Genomic DNA, 18,405 nt, shown 5'->3' on the forward strand with positions numbered 1-18,405 from the left:
GGCATCCTGGTTTGTTAATGGTTTGTTGGCACTTGTGTTCAGAACCGAGCACTCCCGTTGGTTTGTTAAGTCTTCCCCTTCTACCAGAACTGTTTTTAGTGTGGTGTTTTTGTTTGTTTTGGTTTTGTGGATTTTTTTTTTATTTTTTAAAATATCCGGATATGTAAGTTTGTTCAAATAAGTGTAAAAAGAAAAGAGATATAGGGCTGGCTGAGAAGTTCCTGCACTGTTTCCCTTGAGAACCCACTTACGGAATAACTGAAGTTAGTTTTTCTGAGTCTTACTGAGCAAAAGTTCTTTTTAATTCCATTTAAACTGAAAAAAGTACAGAAACACTGTCTTCATTTGATGGTGTGCATAAACATTACACTCCATATATAGCAAAAATATCTTTTATTTATAATTTACATTTCCACAGTGAAAATTGTACATTTTTACATATACCATTTCATTCCATTAAATCTTCACGCATCTACAGACCTTTCACACAATGACACCTGAAACTGTGCAGGCAATAAGAAATTCAAATACCAAAATGTATTTATTAATCAAACAGTAGTTGAGGCCCTGCCTCAGTTGAACATTTTTATTTCATATAAAAAGTATTTGCCTTCCAGAGTTAACACAGCAGCTCTTCTGTAAAAAAAAAAAAAAGAAAAAAAAAAGAAAAAAAATCATACTTCAGGTTTTTTGAACAGACTCCTCTGGTTCTGTTTTTATCTCTGTAGATGCAGGTGTGCTCACTTCTGCACAGGCAGCAGGGGTGTCATCAGGTTCTTCTTTGACTTTAGGTGAGTCACAGGACTCTGGTGTTTCTTGTTTAACAATGTTCAACATTATATTTAGTGGATTTTCTACTGGAGTTTTGCTGGGAGACGGTGTGCAATCAAATGAGGATGTCTGCAAAGCAAATCCATTTAGCATTAGCACACATTAAAATAAACATTTTTTAGCTCCTTATCCCTTTTACTCTTTTTCAAAATGCAAACATGTCGATAGGCAAACCAAATCCAAACTTCTACTTTATCAAGATCCTAAGAAAATAAATTTATTCTTTAACAGCATTATTTTTTCATAATTACTTTAAAAAGGTATTATCTAAGCAGGGATGAAATGCTTAACACATTACCATAACCTATTCTCTACTCTCCCCAGGAGAACTGTAACTCCCAAAGCATTAAAAAGAAGTAACTCACACCAACACTCATGTACTCCGTTTTTGCAAATTCCTACAATTACACGCATTACTCAGCAATAAACGCATGATGTGTGTGTTTTCGAACCAGGGCTGCACTTCGGGCGAGTATGACACACAAGCTGTCACAGTAAATCACAAGACATACCTCTTATCATACAGAATCAGACAACTTGCCACTTGTTTAATCAAGGCAAGAGAAACGGGTGGCACATTCTGAACACGCCCGCTGCAAAGTCAGAGCACACAAACTAAAAGCAAACTGCTTCACAAGCTCTAAAGAAGGATTCACTTACGTTTTGGTAATCTTCATAGCAAGATGGATGGTAAATCTGAAAAGAGAATTGTTACACACTTAAGTGCATAAAAATAAATTATGCAGGGTCACTAGTTATGAACAGAACAGTGTCAATTACACACACCACACAACTTGTGTGGAAAAATGACTAGGCTGAAAAACCTAACTGGGAAAAGATTTTGTGTATGTTGATTCAGGAAAAGTTATCAGAGAGAAGCCTGGTAAAATGTTGGGAATTATTTGTGTACAAGTGTATACAAAAATAACTGAACCAATATCGACAGCCTATAAAGAGACTTTTTTTATTTTAGCACTGCAGGATATGGGAAGGCTAGTGAGCCCATACTAATGATACCAGGACTTCTTCACGCACTTCCAAAGCTTGAGGTATTTATGTACTTGGAAGACAGGGAAACTACTATGGGAATCTTTCAGGAGAGAAGGAGCACTTGGCCCCCCTCAAGGTTTTCCTGTAATTCTTTAGGGTTTTTTAGTATCAGTATCACATGTAAATGAGATCAATTACCTTTTCATCTACTCTGATAGCATTCTTCAGGTGCCACTCTTCCTCCTCCTCATCCCAATACTGTTCAAATTGCTCTCGGCAAATTTCACAGCTCTGAGGAGTAACAAATAATATGAGGTTACTGCAACAATTCACTGAACTTAGAGATTCTAGTAACAGTCAAAACAGGGTCATTTAAGATAAATACAACATGATCTGTCCTCCACACTTTGAAAATAACTTCAAAAACTTTAGTCAAAATATTATTTGAGTATAGCTTGCAGACTGAGCAAACTAATGCTGTTTTACTGTCACGTAAGACAATCCAGTAGAGATATTTAATTAATTTTTGGCATTACCTTCAATCTTTCTCTTAACCCAGAGTCTCAACTTAAAAAGGCAGAACTTTTAGATGAAGTATATTTTCAGTACTTCTGTGCAAAGCAATCAGTTCAGAGAACAAAGCACAAAGCCTACTTTTTAAAATTAAAATGGGTCTTCAGGACTTAACAGCTAGTTTCTTAGGGCTTTAGCACGTAAAACTAAAGTTGTAGTTCCACCAACACTTGTATTTGATTACTACAGTAATTCATGTAGCAAAATACAGAACTAGTGGTTAATTTGAGATATATCTTTGTCCTAATGCCTACCTTCTACTGAAAAAAAAGAAGTTTTTGTGTCAAAGTATCAAAAGCCCAGCAAACTCTATTATTTGAATTACAAAGAACCATTTCCAATTCCCTTGCTCTGTTTACTCCCTCTATGGAAACATTCAGTAAATTAACACACTTTGTCCGTTTCAATACCAGTGGGTGTAGATGTGGGGTTTTTTTGAACTACGGGTGATTTACACTACTGTCGGCCCCTGGGAAGCAACCGCACCACAAAGTGGCTACACAAAGGTCCAAGAACAACATTTCAGGCTACACACAGTATGAAAGAATGTTGGAAATGCTGACGTATTTGACAATTCTCTGTATCTGGGCTAACAAAAGCCCACTGAAACTCACCTCAACTGCTCCAGCTGGTCCAGCAGGGACACTCTGGAACTCCTTCTCTTTTGCAGCTTCTTGTGTCTTCAACACAACCTCCTCATGAGCTTTTTCAAAAAACTGGCTTTTTGCACGCTCCTCGAGATCGGCTATTTCTTCAAACTCAATCCAGTCCTAAGGAAAGAGTTGTCATTTGCACTCAGACACTGACAAAAAGCCAGAAATGTTTAAAATAAATGCACTGGGGGGGAGAAGTACCATATTTCATAAATCTTACTTCAATAAAATGGAAATGCTCCTCGCATGCAGCATTAGCGGGGTGCATGCTTTGTCACAACACTACAAAAAAGTTTTTTTCCAGTAAAACCATTACCCTTCAATTTCCATTCCATTCTCCCTGCGATGAAAACAGTACCAACAGCTTCAAACTGTTTATTGTTCATCACACAATCGCCTTTTGTATTTGACAGGCATTTGAGAACTACTTGAAACATCCAAGACATTGTTGTTTACCAAAGGCCGGCTCCTGCGATGATGTAAATTTCAACCGCAACCCTACAGCACCCACAGAAGTAAAACACAGAATCTGGGCTGCAATTTATCAAGACACAAACTGCATTACTTACTGTTAAACTGTAGTACCATCTTCTGTGGGTAATTTTTCTGCTAACGTCTTTTTCTGTCCGGTTCTGACGATAATGCCAATCTAAATGATCCGCATAAACATCTGTCTGTGAAGTAGTGAATCTCATTCCACACGAGTAACACTGGATTCCAGTGTACAGTCGATTTATAACACTATCGTAACGCCTACAAAAAGGACCAAAACGAAGGAGACTTAGCATTTCTTTGAAATAACACAATCAATCGAAACATTCAAATAACAAACAAAGGGCTCATATTAAGTATTCATGAGAAACACGTGAGTGTTTCATGCTTGCTGGCTTAATCACCTAATAGTGCATAAAGCTGTAATGTCTGCCTGTGGCTCAGCTTTGCAAACTACCACAAAGGTGGTAAAATAAGTAGCAACAAAGGAAGAAACATCAACTTCAATATAGATCACATCCTTACTGCTTAAGTAACGACATGTAACTTGGGTAAAGATGTATTTTCCCACATTAATTTTCCTTCCTTTCCTCCCTCAAACTCTCCAAGCTTCACATAAAAACCAGCAGGTCCTCCTTGTCACAAAGTGACATGTAACCTTGCAGAAGCTCTCAGCTGTCTTGGATTAACTACCTAGATACTACCACGTCGTTCTCAATACTGGACTGTAAACTCGATTTTACTATACGCACTGTCTAAGTTCTTCAACTATGAAGTTAGTGAGGTCTGGAACATTCTGATCTTCATTCTGGTCATCGTCTTCCTCTTCGGCACCTGGCTGGGCTGATGTTTCATTCACTTCTAGAAAGCATAAAGGTATCCTTTTATAAAAGCTCAGTACATCATCATAAAGAAATTACAGGCTCCCCAAAGTTATCAGTAAATACAAACTACGCTAAAATAGAAGCGTGCAATAGCTAAGTCAGCCCTCTTCTAACAACATTAAAAATAAAGCATATGAGATACTGTAAATTACTCAGAATTTCTATTCAAGAAAACAGTATTTCATCTCAGTCTTTCACATTGAAATTCAGTCTTCAGTGACACAGAAATATTTCAGAAACTGACAAGAACGTGATTATAATCAAAAACAAGTTACCGAGGCACAGGCACCAAAGACAAAACTGACTGCTCTGGATAGTTGAAGCGCAAAAATTAAACATGGGAGTAAGAATTTACTCCACCACATGCACTAAATCCCTCCTCAAAAAATAAAAGTTCAGTTAAAAAACAAAACCATGCCGGAATTCACAGAAGTTCTTATACTTCACACACTTCAGCCAGATAAACCAAGTAGTTAGAACATAAATCTACATACGTGCTGAAGTAGAATCAGTTTTTGACAGTTTGAGGATCCCTGTTTTCAGCAGTTTAGCAAACAATTCATTGACATCAACCTGTCCAAGGTGGTTATCAGGGTATGAATGTGGAAGGGCTCCTGGGGAAAAACATTTGATATTCCAGAAGACAAAAGGTTAGCATCAGAAATTTACTTCACTTTTATCAGCGTATTTCACAACACAATTTACCCTTTCGCCTCCTGTCTCTTCCATCTTTCTATTTCAAATTATTCACCAGCTCTCTTTGCCTTATGCCTAGCCCTTGGATAATTTCTGCCCTTCATAACATACCTTGAAGTGCTGCCTAAGCTGGTTGCCCATACACAGATTTCTATTGGATGGGCAGCATTTTCCTTATTTTATGCTTAAATATTTTACCAGGACCAATCTACTTCTTCACCTCCTTTAACCATTTATAACTTTTTAGAAGCTTCGTTTTTACTGACCACTCATATACCAGAAATGTTTACACACCCTGGAAAACGCAAGCCAGACCTACAGACTGGTGACTTCCAGAAAAACAGACCAGAATTTCATAATTTTCTTTATCACAACTACGTTATTCTTCATTAATGTTGTGGGTTTGGTATGAAAGTCTTCACTGTTTGAAGAAAAACCCTGAAGAGATGAAGATTCTACAGAAACCACCCCTATGGCCACCTCACTGAGGAGGCTTCCCTTAGTTCACAGATCTACTACGCTAAGCCATTACAAAAGGGTAATTTTTGTGGCTATAAACATAGAGAACAATCCAAAAGTAGTAAACGCAAGTTAATTATTTTCTTACACACCTGCAGGGTTCTGAGCGAAACTTCCAGGATTTGGCAAAAATTGTTGACCTTGGCCATAGTGCCCTGCTTGAGCAGACATGAGAGAAACCTGTGGAAGTAAAAATTTATGTATTTTTTTGTAAAATAATGCAATTATAAAGTTTGGGGGTTGTTGTTTGGGGTTTTTTTTAGTTTTATCATTAACTTCTACATAGGTCTCAATAATTTTATATGTGCTAAACTCCTTCCAGGAATTAAGCACGTCAGTTTGGTACTGAAAGGGCCACAAGTGACTACATAACCTTTCCCTCATTTTCATTTCCCATGAGAAAAATTTCAGAATATGTTTTGCCCAAAATTTAAATTAAAAGCCGCTTCCTCTTCTACCTATCAAGCCTTCAATCACATTTGCCAAACAGAGTGCTTCCTTTTAAATTGCTCCTCATCACCAAAACAGAGCTGATCAGAAAGAAATTTGAGAAAACAGTAGATGTCTACTAAGGGCATACTGAACTCCTATCTAAGAACTGGAATAGCACCCACTACACGAAACACATCCTGAAAGCGGGATTTTTCAGCAAATCAGATACACTAAGCTGTGGATAGAAAAATGTTTTTATAACATATTTGTAATATTTTTTTCTAATTAGCTACTTTCTGGATTTACAAATTGTTCAAAATTTGATCCCGTTAGAGGTTGGCGGGACACATTACCTGCTTTCATGCAATCAGCTAACTCTTTGGCGTTCAATTGTTATCCCTCAAGTGAAAAATGCTCTCTAAAACCTCTGACCTACTGAAAGAAATTACATTGTTTCCACTGACATAAAGTATCCTCTTCGCCTTTGTAAGAGAACATTTCCAATAGGCAATGGCAAAGAGGACAGAACTCATAAAGCATGCTGGTGCCGAGAGAATTTTAAAAGGCTATAATTCAACGTCCACCTCTTTCTCAATTCCCCCAAGTTACTGACATCTCATTAAAACTGGCTTGCCACCAGTGCCAATAGCTGCAAAAAACCCAATTATTTTGGTCCATTCTAATTCTTAGAAAAACTAATCATGTATTCACTTACATATCTATAATCTTTATATTAATATATATAATCATATTAATCATATATTCACTTACACTGTCTTTTATGCTTCATATAGAATTCTCTTTTGTGCAAATTTAATGAAAACACCACAGGCTTCCCATTACTTAGTTTTGTTTTCAAGTTAAAAATACTAATTTCACTGTCATATTCTGAGCTACAAAGCGATTGCAAAGATCTACAATTTCAGTTGTTGAAAAACAGCAATGCATGTCCTTCTTAAATTATCTAGTAATTACTGAAAGATGACATTTTCAGCTTGAAACAGCCCTCCAGTCTGCCAGCTTTTCAGTAGAAATCTTCAGTTTTTAAAGGAAGAAAACCTGCTAATCCTCTACACAAAACCGTTTGCTTCAGGGAAGCAAATGATATAACACAATCGGTTCTCACCTGATTACTTCCCATTGGCATGTTACTGAAGTTTCCATATTGAGGACCCTGAAGACCTTTTTCATCAAAGTAATGTCCAGCTGCTCTCAGTGAGAAATTCTGTGCTCCAGGGCCAGCTGGCCCATTGAAATTTGGTCCATCAAAGAGATCAGGTCTCTGGAAGGGCATCCCATGAGATGGTCCATTGTAGCCCTGGCCGGGATGTTCAACAAACGGACCGCCTTGTCCGTACGCTGACATTTCTAGTCTTGAGGCAGGATGGTTAGCTACATTTTCGAAACGTGCACCTTGAAGGCCAAGGGGCAAGTCAAATCTAGAGGCTGGCTGGTGAGGTCCATCAAATCTCTGAGGTATGGCTGTATCGAATCGCGGTTGTGCCTGCTGGCCAGGCACCCTTTCAAATCTTGGACCAGGCTGTCCATGAATTCCATCAAATCTTTGTAAGAGAGACAGCTGTCCAGGCTGACCATCAAATCCAGCTGCGTGACAACCATCAAATCTCGGACCGGCCCGACCCAGAGGCCCGTCAAATCTGAGTCCACCAGCTCCCTGGTGTACGGGTCCATCAATCAACCTAGGACCTACACCTGGCTGACCATGTGGTCCTTCCAATCTGAGCCCACCACCTGATGGTCCATGTGGCCCCTCAAATCTGAGCCCACCACCTGACGGTCCATGTGGCCCCATCGGCTGACCATGTGGCCCCTCAAATCTGAGGCTGCCTCCGGGTTGACCATGGGGTCCCAATGGCTGTAGATGTGGCCCCTCAAACCTGAGGCAACCCCCTGGTTGACCATGAGGCCCCAAGGGTTGACCATGGGGTCCCTCAAACCTGAGACCACCCCCTGGTTGACCTCGAGGCCCCAAGGGTTGACCATGAGGTCCCTCAAACCTGAGACCACCTGAGGGCTGACCACGGGGACCCTCAAACCTGAGACCAACTCCAGGTCCTTCAAATCTAGGACCACCTGCAGGCCCCTCAAACCTCAAAGGCCCACCTATCTGCCCAAGAGGTCCCTCAAACCTCAGTGGGCCTCCTCCACCAACCTGCCCTGGGGGTCCTTCAAACCTCAGGGTCCCTGCCAGCTGCCCTGGTGGCCCATCAAATCTTAGTGCTCCAGCTCCCCCAGCTCCTGCCAGGGGTCCATCAAACTGAGATGCACCTGCCCCTACCAAAGGCCCCTCAAATCGCAGAGCAGACTGTCCAGGTGGCCCATCAATTCTGGAACTTGAACCAGCAGCAGGACCATCAACAAATGGACCTCCTTGTCCATCCACCCCAACCCTTGCAGCAGCCTGCCTAGGCGGGCCATCAAACAGAGGTCTGTCTTCCATTAGTGCACTTATCCTCTGCTTTGCTTCAATGCCTCCAAATCTTGATCCTGGATTTTCTGGAAACGGTGCTTTCTCTGGATCCTCATACCGAGCTCTTTTGAAACGTTCACTGAATGGTGACCTTGGTTCCTCTCTAACACCTAAAAAAACCCAGAATAAATCAGGTAACTACTCATGAAAATGTTGCTGATTACTTAACAGATGTAAAATAAAGCAGAAGCACATACCAGCTTGCCCAAGCAGCTGTCTGTCTTCGCGATTATCGAATCTGCAGACCGCCTCACCATCTATTTTCTGGAATTCAGTTGTGCTTTTCCCCTGTTGTCTGAGAGCATCTCTAAATTCATCTGACTCCCCCCAGCTGTCATAAGGATCAAAGTTCTTCGAACCTCTTGCTCCTTTAGCAGCATTTTGTTCCTCAAGTCTTCGTCGACTCTCAAGTGGTGAGAGGTTATCGGGAAAAGGTCTATTTGTGCCACTTACAGGAGAGTGTCTCCTTGATCTTTCTCCAAATGGTTCTTTTCTGTCAAACTGTACCCCGCGCTTGGCTTTTGCTTGCTCGCATTCTATTCCAGAAAGCAATGCATCAGGTAAATGACAATCCAAAATATCATCAGGATCCAACAGATCAAGCCTTGACAACGAATGCTGAACTTGCGTTCTTTTTAGCTTGGCCTTATGTTCATAGTACGTTAATTCTGCATCCGATAGAAGAGGTTTCCTTTTCAAACCACATTTTTCCTCTGTAGGGCTATCCCAGACATTACATCTGTGCTTTCCTTCCTGATACTGGAACAGCTGCCGGATCTGATGAGCTACCACGAGGAACTCATCTTGTGTTATTTCGCCAGAAGTTAAGCGTTCATTGGCCTATAATAAAAAGTTAAATTTTAGACTTTCACAATGAAAAGCAAACTATATCCAGAAGATTTCTCTGAAAACAGACTTATGATTGTTACCTTCTTCAGTAGTTCTCTTTTGCTTGCAGATGTCAATTCTTTGGGAATCTGTAAATTGGCGTCCACACTCAATCGGTGCTGCTGCTTTGGTGTTCGAGGTGATAAAACTCCTTTACCAGCAGGCCAGTTCTCCCGGTGTCTTTGGTGAGGGGATTTACTGAGTGCTTGGTGTTCTTCACTCTGCTGTGAGCTGAAAGCAACAAAACAGTTAAAACATAGATTCCTTCTTTATTCAGGACATAACTGCTACATTCCTGTCAGAAGTGATCATCACAAAACATCACTACCACCTTAGAACTTAAGTATGTCTAATTCTCCTATTTCAGTAGTAGAAATTAAGTGAAACTTATCAATTTTAACAATCTGAACACCGACTCCCAAAGCCAACTGTACTAAGCAAAGCAGCAGAATTTCCACTGACTTCAAACACAAGTTGTTTATAAAGGACAGTAACTTACTTTTTATTTTCTTCCCAACCAGATTTCCACCTCTTGCCTGATTTGGATCCTTGCCAGTTTTCTGCATTCTCCTTTGGATCAGGAGCAGCTTTTGCAGAATGCTGGCTTGCAGTTTCTTGGGGCCTGTCTTCTTGGGCTTTTTTCACTCTCCTTGGATCTCGCACCTCCTGTTTAACGTTTCTCTTACTAGAATTTCTTTCATCTCTTGCGGCTTGCGTGCCTTCTTCAACATGAGACTGCTTAGGGCCTATCTGACGGACCTTTCCAATTTTAGGAGATGATGAAGTGGGAGATAAACTCCTGAGTCTTCTTTTGGGTGACCTCCTCTCTCGTCTTTTTGGAGAATGTGTGGATGGTGACCGTGACTTAGGAGAGCGTGATCGTGACCGTTTTCTACTACTTGATCTTCCTTGTTTTCCTCCCTGTTTTTCTGACTCTTCTGTAGTCGTGTCTTGTTTCTGAACAGCACCATTAATTACCTTATTTCTGCTGCCTACTGGCCGGTGTTCACATGTCTTATGCTCCTCTTTTTCTTTTTTCTCTATATTTCTCCTCTTTTCTTTCACCTCCTCCTCCTTGCCCTCCGACTTATCTTGAAGATGCCTCTTCAGTCTTGGATCCCGCTTACTAATTTCAGTTACTTTTGTGCTTTCACATTCTTGGGTTTTAGTATCTTTAGTATTGGGTAGCTTATTTTTCAAAGGGGATGGTGATTTAGATTTTGCTTCTGACTGGTCAAGTTCTTTCTTCTGTGTTTTTTCACTTGCTTTCAATTTTTCTTGCTTTGCTGAGCTTTGTTTTTCAGCCTGGGTTGTTTTGTTTGTCTTGGTCTCAGACTGACTGGTGGTGTTTGGTGGAAACTCTTTCCTGTGAGATTGATCTTTAGCATGAGAAGAATGTTGAGCCATCCTGTTAAGTCGAGGATCCCTATTTACTATTTTGACATCATGAAGCGGAGGACTTGGGGATGGTTTGGTTTTTTCTGATTGCACAGCAGGCTGATGAGGTGGCTTAACTGTCATATGAGGTGTGGGAGACATGTGTTGCTTGGAAGGTGCTGGAACTGAAGCTATAGTAGATGATCCTTGCTGAACACTAAGAGATACAGCCTGAAATAGTAAAAAATTCAGCGTTAATCTGCACAACTCCTACCCCAATATGGTCGTATTCTGCCTTGAAACTAAAACTATAAATAGAAAGGTCTTAGAAGTTGAGGTTCAGCCATTTAACTGAAAATGACCCATTAACTGCTAATTCCAGGTGTTAAAATGCTGCAGTACTGTAGCAAAAAAATCAAATATAATGCAAAAATCAGTACTACAAAGTCAATACTGCAAAATACTTAACTCAGGCGCAAGTTCTCATTGCACATGCTCAAGGCAACTCATCTGCCAAGGACGTGATGTAATATTCGTATCGCTGCACTTCACAGATGCTTTATTTTGGTATCGACTGTCAACGTAGCAAAACTTTCAATTGCAAACGTAAACCAAAACTGCTTAACTGCCATCTTCAGATGGCAGCATCAAAGGAAACCAACCTAACGAGGAAATGGACTTTATTTCCAACAGTCAGGCTTGACTGTCTTTTTAAGAGCAAAAAAAATCCAAAAAAGCCCAGATTGCTGTGAGCCACGAGAAAAGGCAGAAGACAAGGATGACAGACAGGCATTGTTTTGGAGAGAAGTAAACAACTTGAGAACTTCACTTTTTTTTAACTTGAGTGTAATTATTAAGGTTTTGAGGTAATAAATACCGTTCAGGAACCCCCGATCAAACTGCACTGCTCTAGTCCTGAAACAGCAACGCTTGCTACCATGAGGAAAAAAATCAGTGTACTGCAGCTACCAGGCCAGCTGAGTACCAGCCGAAAGAAAGAGAGACCCAGCGAGGTTTCATCAACTATCCTACTCACCAACTGTGCTTTAGTCTGTTCCAGCTCCAGCTCTAATTTTTTTTGCTGAAGTTCTAACAACTGCTTTTGCTTTGCAAGCAATTGCTGCCTTATCAGTTGCTCCTGTGTCAAATTCTTTTGTATTTCAGGAACAGCTGGAGGAGTAGAGGCACCAGAAGTGACAGCAGAGGTAGGTGAAGGAGATTCCTCTGGCTAAAAACAGAACAAAAAAAGCTACTTTTAAAATCTTGATGGAATCAACTAACTCCATCTCCTTTAACTGTTACCGTGATCGCGTATTTGGACTTGGTTTGCAGAGCAGGCTATAAATTGCATTTTTAATGCAAAATATAATAAAACCAATTTAAAACTTTTGCCCTACTAGAATTTGCCTGCTGTGACAGGTGTACATCAAGTATTATAAGTTCATCAATGTTCCAAAATCTAGAATATAGTTTTGAAATATAAAACTCAAAAATATCAAATATTTGGAACTTGGAAATTCCTCTTACCTGTCAACAAATGTCAGATACTTCATTTGCAATATACTAAAATCGTCAAAAAGCAGCAGACAAACAATGAAAATTACACACATTACCATCTGTTCACACAGTAGGAATAAAAACTTACCGATTTGTTTAAAAACTTAGGATTCACATGGATGCTAGAAGTATTCACATTTGGGGGCAGAGGTTTAATTGGCCAAGCAGGATCTAATGAGTTGACTCTGACATCAAGTGCATATAGTTTCTTCAAAGGAAAAATATCATCCCATGTGGAGCGCAATTTAAACAAACTTTTCCTAGTATTTTCATCCACCTAAAACAATAAAACAATTCTATGGCTTGTTAAGTTAATATAAAACAATTTCTTAAACTTTTCTGTAGAACCTAAGATTTCATTGATTTCTTATTACTATCAACAGTTTGCTTTTTTTAACACAGTGAACCTGCTAGACATTAATTTGTAAGCAGTTCGGATCATACATCTATACCAAAGGAATCAGTTAGAGAAGCTCAAATATGAAATTGTTGTTTCAAGGCCATCTGAAGGTTTTATTGTGTTTTACCATTCTCTGAGAATTTTCTTTCAACTTTTCCATTACCAAAATTCTCATTTTACTTGCCCAATTTCTGTGGAAAAAATAGAGTAACAAAAATATTGAAAGGCAACAGCCTCCGAGACAATACATTATTCAAGTGTCTGTGCTGAACAGAGTGTAACAATGACAAAGGAATCAGGAAAAAACAAACTTTGCCAACAGAAAAGGTGTTTTGCTCAGCCGTTTAGTCACTGAAGGATTTTGTTTCCAACAAATTCAACAAAAGGGGGATGAGCTAAAATGAAGTCAATTCTATTTCACTTCAGCTGCAAAATTAGACCCATTTGTGAGCCACAGGTCAAGCATACTTGTAGGACCAGGGCCCATTTTGTCTCTAATCAATTAGTTTGGATTCTTTCATGACCAGGTAAGCTAGAAATTTACAGTAAAGCAAAATTTAGTTCATCTCTTGAACAATTCAATTAAACAATAAATGGAAAACATCTGAGAACAAAATATATGCAGCTGTCCCAATGTTCATATCCCAATTAAATCATTATTGCCTATGTGTATGGTTTTTGCTGCGGTTTTATTTTTAAAATGTTACAGGCAAGGAACAGAAGAGTCAAATGTTCTTTTGGGGAGGTGCAGGAACTTCAACAAAAATAATTCATACCTAGCTACTGGGGGGGGCCTCTATACAATTTTCAACGAGAGGGGATGAAGTTCACTGCAGAGGGTGCAGAAATGACTGAGCAAAAGTTTATGACTTCATCAAGTGCCTGAAGATACCTTAGTGACCATTTACTGATAAAATAAAGTCAGTGCTGGAATTTTACTTGCATCTTTTAACACAACCAAGTAAGCTATTAGAAGTGACTGCCACTTTACACATTTAATTAATACACATTAATTAAGCAGTCCTAGTTAGCTCAGCAGACAGTTAACCTTTAAAACTCTGAAAATGATTTATTATCCAGAGCTTCAGCTGCAACATTAAATGCAACTCAGTAAAAGAACATTCACAATTTAATACTGAAAAAACAAGAGTCTAGCTACCTATCTGTTCTACACACAGGAGTTTAAATCTTCTATTATTAATCTATTCCTTATTTCATTGTGCATTTCATATCCAAAAACCATCTATAAAAAGCTCACTGGGATGTCAGATCCTCACTGATAAGTAATGATAGATAAACACATGAAAGCTCATTTCATCTCATTCATGAGATGCCACCTTCTTACAGCACATAGGAAATCACAGAAGTTAACCCTTCATTTCTGATCCAACTTAATAACACCCATTCAAGTTCAGCCTTTCAAAAGCTGGACTTTGCTCTGCCTTTCCCACTGAAAAATACGCACAATTGCTTCACTCAGTTTAAAGATTAGGAGAAAAAATTAAAAAGACATGGCAACAGTTTCCAGTGTTGAATGAAATTAAACCACATCTCTAACATAACGCACTCTACAACCCTTTCCCTCCAGCACTTTTTTCAATTCACAGACCACCAGGAGAGACCCAGGTGTCAGTGCTTGTCACTCTTCGCAGTTTAAGAACTCTTTTTGCACATCATGAATTAAGTAAATCAGACAAATCTAATTACAGGAGAGTGAAGCTCTGAGGAATCCACACCCAACTGATTCTCACCCTATTCTTCGCACAAAGACAATTTGTAATTAATAGGTCTATACATTACAAAAACTCCATCCAGGTAAGCAACAGGTAACCAAAATACTCTTACTAAATCTTGCCTGGATAGGAAAACTAAAGAAGTTTATGAATCAAATTAAATAAGACTTTGCACCTTTCAGCTAATATGTTTACATGCTTGATAGTAGCACAAATATTCTTCCACAGTATAGATACAGTACTGAGATTCACAATCAATTTATTTACCCCCCAAGAAAACTCGAAACTGAAAGTGTATATTTATTTTACCAGGAATAAATTTTGCTTAGAATACAGAACTTTTCTGAAAGTGTATATACCTTTTCAAATACACAAATAAATGTTGCAACTAGGTTTTTAGTAAATGCAGTAAGATATTCTCTTCCCACATTCTTGACAATGGAATCCATAAGGTACATTACAGGGAGCTTCTCTGATGCAGGAGCCTGGAGTAATAAGAAGAAACTGAGAAGTTTAGTACAACAAAAACATATTCTAAACTTTTTAAATAAAGGGATTACCAATCCCAGAAATACAGACCTCTCTTTTTGGTTGCACTATAAACACCAAGGGATTTGGCTTGGGATTTTTTTGTTTATACAAAAACTTAATCTGGAAAATCAATACTCAGTTCAAAGTATGACACAGTGGGTCTAACATACCAAAAAAAGAAACACCTTAGGATTCTGTTTGTGTATCAAAGCTTTGGAAAAAGGAAAAAAAAAAAGAAAAAAGAAAAAAGCAGCCCACGAGACAGTACTGCCGCAGTGTACTGAGTGTAACCTTTCAAAACCCACTTGAGACAGGAAACCAGCGTTAGCACTTCAAGGAACTTCTAAAAAATAGTTTATAATTCAAACCTCCTGAATGTTTGTTTTTCTGGATTTCACAGAACACAAATCAGACTTCTGGCAAATAGCCCAAATTAGTGAACTTCTGCAGCCGTAGATTACGCGTCGAGTATCACAGACTTTTCACAAACTACACGCAGAACAGGTCACAACTACTTCATTGTAATCCAAGTGGACAGAGCAAGGAGTCCCATTCTCTCTTGGCACTTGTAGACCGTGAAAGTTCAGATTTCCAGAGCATGTGCAAAAATGCACAGTCAGAACAAAGTTCAAAATCCAGACAAAGCCTCAATCATTTAGTTGACCGGGTAAATGCACAGACAAGCTCACGAACTGCAACCACGATTTTCACAGAAGGGAGTCTTCAAACACCGGACACATCTTTGCTACAAGAGGAAGCTTGCTTTTTGTTGGGTTTTTTTTGTTGGGTTTCGTTTGTTTGGTTTTTTAAATCCATTTTCAAAACTTGTGGCAAGTTTGTGCAACAGGAGTGTGGCAATGCTGGACCATTACAGCGACTTCTAACGTACACAAAGCACTACCAGCCCAAATCAAGGTGATTTTAATGCCCACCACTGGCTGTCACAAAGCAGAAGGCACAGCAAAGTTCCAAGAAACACCAGCAAGTACACAGACTTGTTGAAGGAGACACAAAAGACAACACCATGAGCCAAGCCATGTGTTGAACGTGATCCTCGCAGAAGAGCATCCATTTGTAATACTTTAAGTCCCATTCACCGCTCGGTAAGCTCAGGGTAAAACCAAAATCACTTCCCTCACTGCTCAGTTTAAACAGGGTAGGCAACTAGGTTAATTAACGACACTTTACTTTGCAGCCCCATTGTCCAGAGAAATGTGTGGAAGTGCTCTTGCTTTACAATTTTAGATTAAATTCCTTCCCCTTTAAGGTGGTTCATGGAAAGGCACCAAGTCAAGAATACTTTTATATGGGTAAATCACAATGTTTCCTCATCCCTTAAATGTGTATTAGTTTACCACGACCTGAAAATTAATATTGAAGAGGGAAGAATTCCTTGTTAGTTGGGAGGAGGGGTGGAAGGTCACTGCCTTTGAGGATATTGAAAAAAGTAAAATCAGGCAGGTGGTGTATTTTGTACATAAAATGACATGAAAATGCAGTTAATTAGCTAAAACTAGCAGCACACTGAAAGTCCATCTCACACTATGTCACAAGACTGAGCGTATGCAAGCTAGAAAGCAACAGTGTTAGAATAAAGGCATCTCTCTAGTCGCAGAAATCAAAGACTGTGGGTTTACAGCTACTTAATATTAAAACGTCTGTGGAATACTGGCTTCTTCTTTAAAGCAGACTGAACAATGGCACATTAAAAACACTGCTCTAAATTCTGAATCCTCGCCTTTATAAAAAAAAAAAAAGACAGTGCACTGTTAACATCAGTCGTTAGGGAAACAAAGAGCTGTCTCAAAAGTACCTATGCCCAGCTTCAAGTCTGAGGTGCTGGGGAATCATTTAGTAGCGAAGGCACTGTTACAAGTTAACTTTCATTATGTATCAAACTGTTAAAAGGAATCATACATGGAAGTACCATCCTCTAGTAAGGAAGCCTACTTCAAACTACAGCACAGAACTGGAAGCTCAGCAGCACACCCTGCTTCAAATACAAGCTGTCCAGGTGTCACATTTTAAGAACTATAACTTAAATAGGGTTGGAATATTTAAGTCTTCTCTTCTGGAAATGTTTGTTATGTCAAGGTATCTAGCACATATTCCAATAAGGCCCAAAGGGAATCCCAGACTGGGGGGTATTTTGTTTTCAGGCGGTCTATACAGCATCCCCTAGCGTGCAAGATGCCCATGTGACACTAAAATCAAAAAGCAGGGAGGCACCGCACCACCATCACCAGAACACAGCAGAACGCTACCTCTGACCTCACCAGCGTAATATTAAAGACTTGGTTACAGAATTCCGCACTGCTCCTTCAAATAACGTAGAAAAGCTACTGTTGGAAATGTGTGGCTCTTTTTTATTAGTTTCCTAGAAGATTCAAGTTTAAAATCGTATCTGGCAATTGAACCCCAAGTAACAAACTCGTGCAAAAATTTGTTTAGAAGAGACAACCTTGTATACAAAACAGGTCTTGGAAACAAATTCTGCACTATACAATGGTAAATAAAAAGACAAATACATATTTCACACGTTTTATTTACAAATTTTATAATACCAGTCACACATTTCAGAACCATTTATGAAATTGTAAAGCAGACCACTGAAGTTTTACACTAAACAAACTGTCTCCAGGCAACACTTTTAAAAAGTGACTTAGTAAAGGAGATCACTTTCCCAGAAACAACTAAAAACTTGCCTTGAATAAACCACAGTCACAAACAGTAACTAGGCAAAACTAACCATTGATACAGGACTTAAGACATCTTTTTTTTAAAAAAAAAAAAACAACACACTTCAGGGCAGGCTCTAAATGACCCAGAAATGAAAAAAAAAATTTGACAGCATTGATATTTATCACAAATTATTTTATACACATCCACTGCCCTTTAGGAAATATAATGGTGAGATCTATTAGTGAGGTCACCTCCCCAAGAAATGGCAAAACTCAGCCACTGGCAGCATTTAAAACTAGACTGGAAGAGGTCTGTGGAACACTAAAAAGCCATCCTGCATTGATAGAAAGATAGATTAAATAACGTAAGAGATCCTTCCCTCCCCATCATTAGATAGTACAATTCTCACCATTATAGAACACGAGTTAAAGCCAAAGGAAAAAAGCCTTTGAACACCTGAGATCAGAGGGAGCAAGGGAAACAACGGGGGAGGGGCGAGTGGCACAAATCGTGGTGGGGGTGGGATTGAAAGAAGAACCCTTTTCTTACAAAATGCTCTTGTTAAAAAGGTGCTGTAAACCCCCATCCATGTGCTATGGCTGACTGATGTCAGCAACTGCCTGGGCTGGGCTCAGAGGGAGCCTCCTCTTTCCCTTCTTTTTATATCATGTGCCTT

The 18,405-nt window shown here is 39.3% G+C and overlaps 1 protein-coding gene across 1 annotated transcript; it reads right to left on the reverse strand.

Moving 5' to 3' along the window:
- Window positions 1–673: 673 nt before the first annotated feature.
- Window positions 674–14,999, reverse strand: PCF11 (PCF11 cleavage and polyadenylation factor subunit). Its single transcript, XM_009867614.1, has 15 exons — window positions 14,876–14,999; window positions 12,472–12,660; window positions 11,863–12,054; window positions 9,949–11,057; window positions 9,491–9,680; window positions 8,759–9,401; window positions 7,197–8,671; window positions 5,731–5,818; window positions 4,918–5,037; window positions 4,292–4,400; window positions 3,617–3,800; window positions 3,009–3,164; window positions 2,020–2,112; window positions 1,492–1,527; window positions 674–900 (listed from the first exon to the last, which is right to left on the reverse strand). The coding sequence occupies exons 1-15, from the start codon at window positions 14,972–14,974 to the stop codon at window positions 682–684; spliced, it is 4,902 nt and encodes a 1,633-aa protein (XP_009865916.1). The 5' UTR covers window positions 14,975–14,999; the 3' UTR covers window positions 674–681.
- Between the last annotated feature and the right edge of the window lie 3,406 nt (window positions 15,000–18,405).

This window comes from Apaloderma vittatum, unplaced genomic scaffold (assembly GCF_000703405.1).
Source record: "Apaloderma vittatum isolate BGI_N311 unplaced genomic scaffold, ASM70340v1 scaffold25484, whole genome shotgun sequence".
In the NCBI taxonomy this organism is placed as follows: Eukaryota; Metazoa; Chordata; class Aves; order Trogoniformes; family Trogonidae; genus Apaloderma; species Apaloderma vittatum.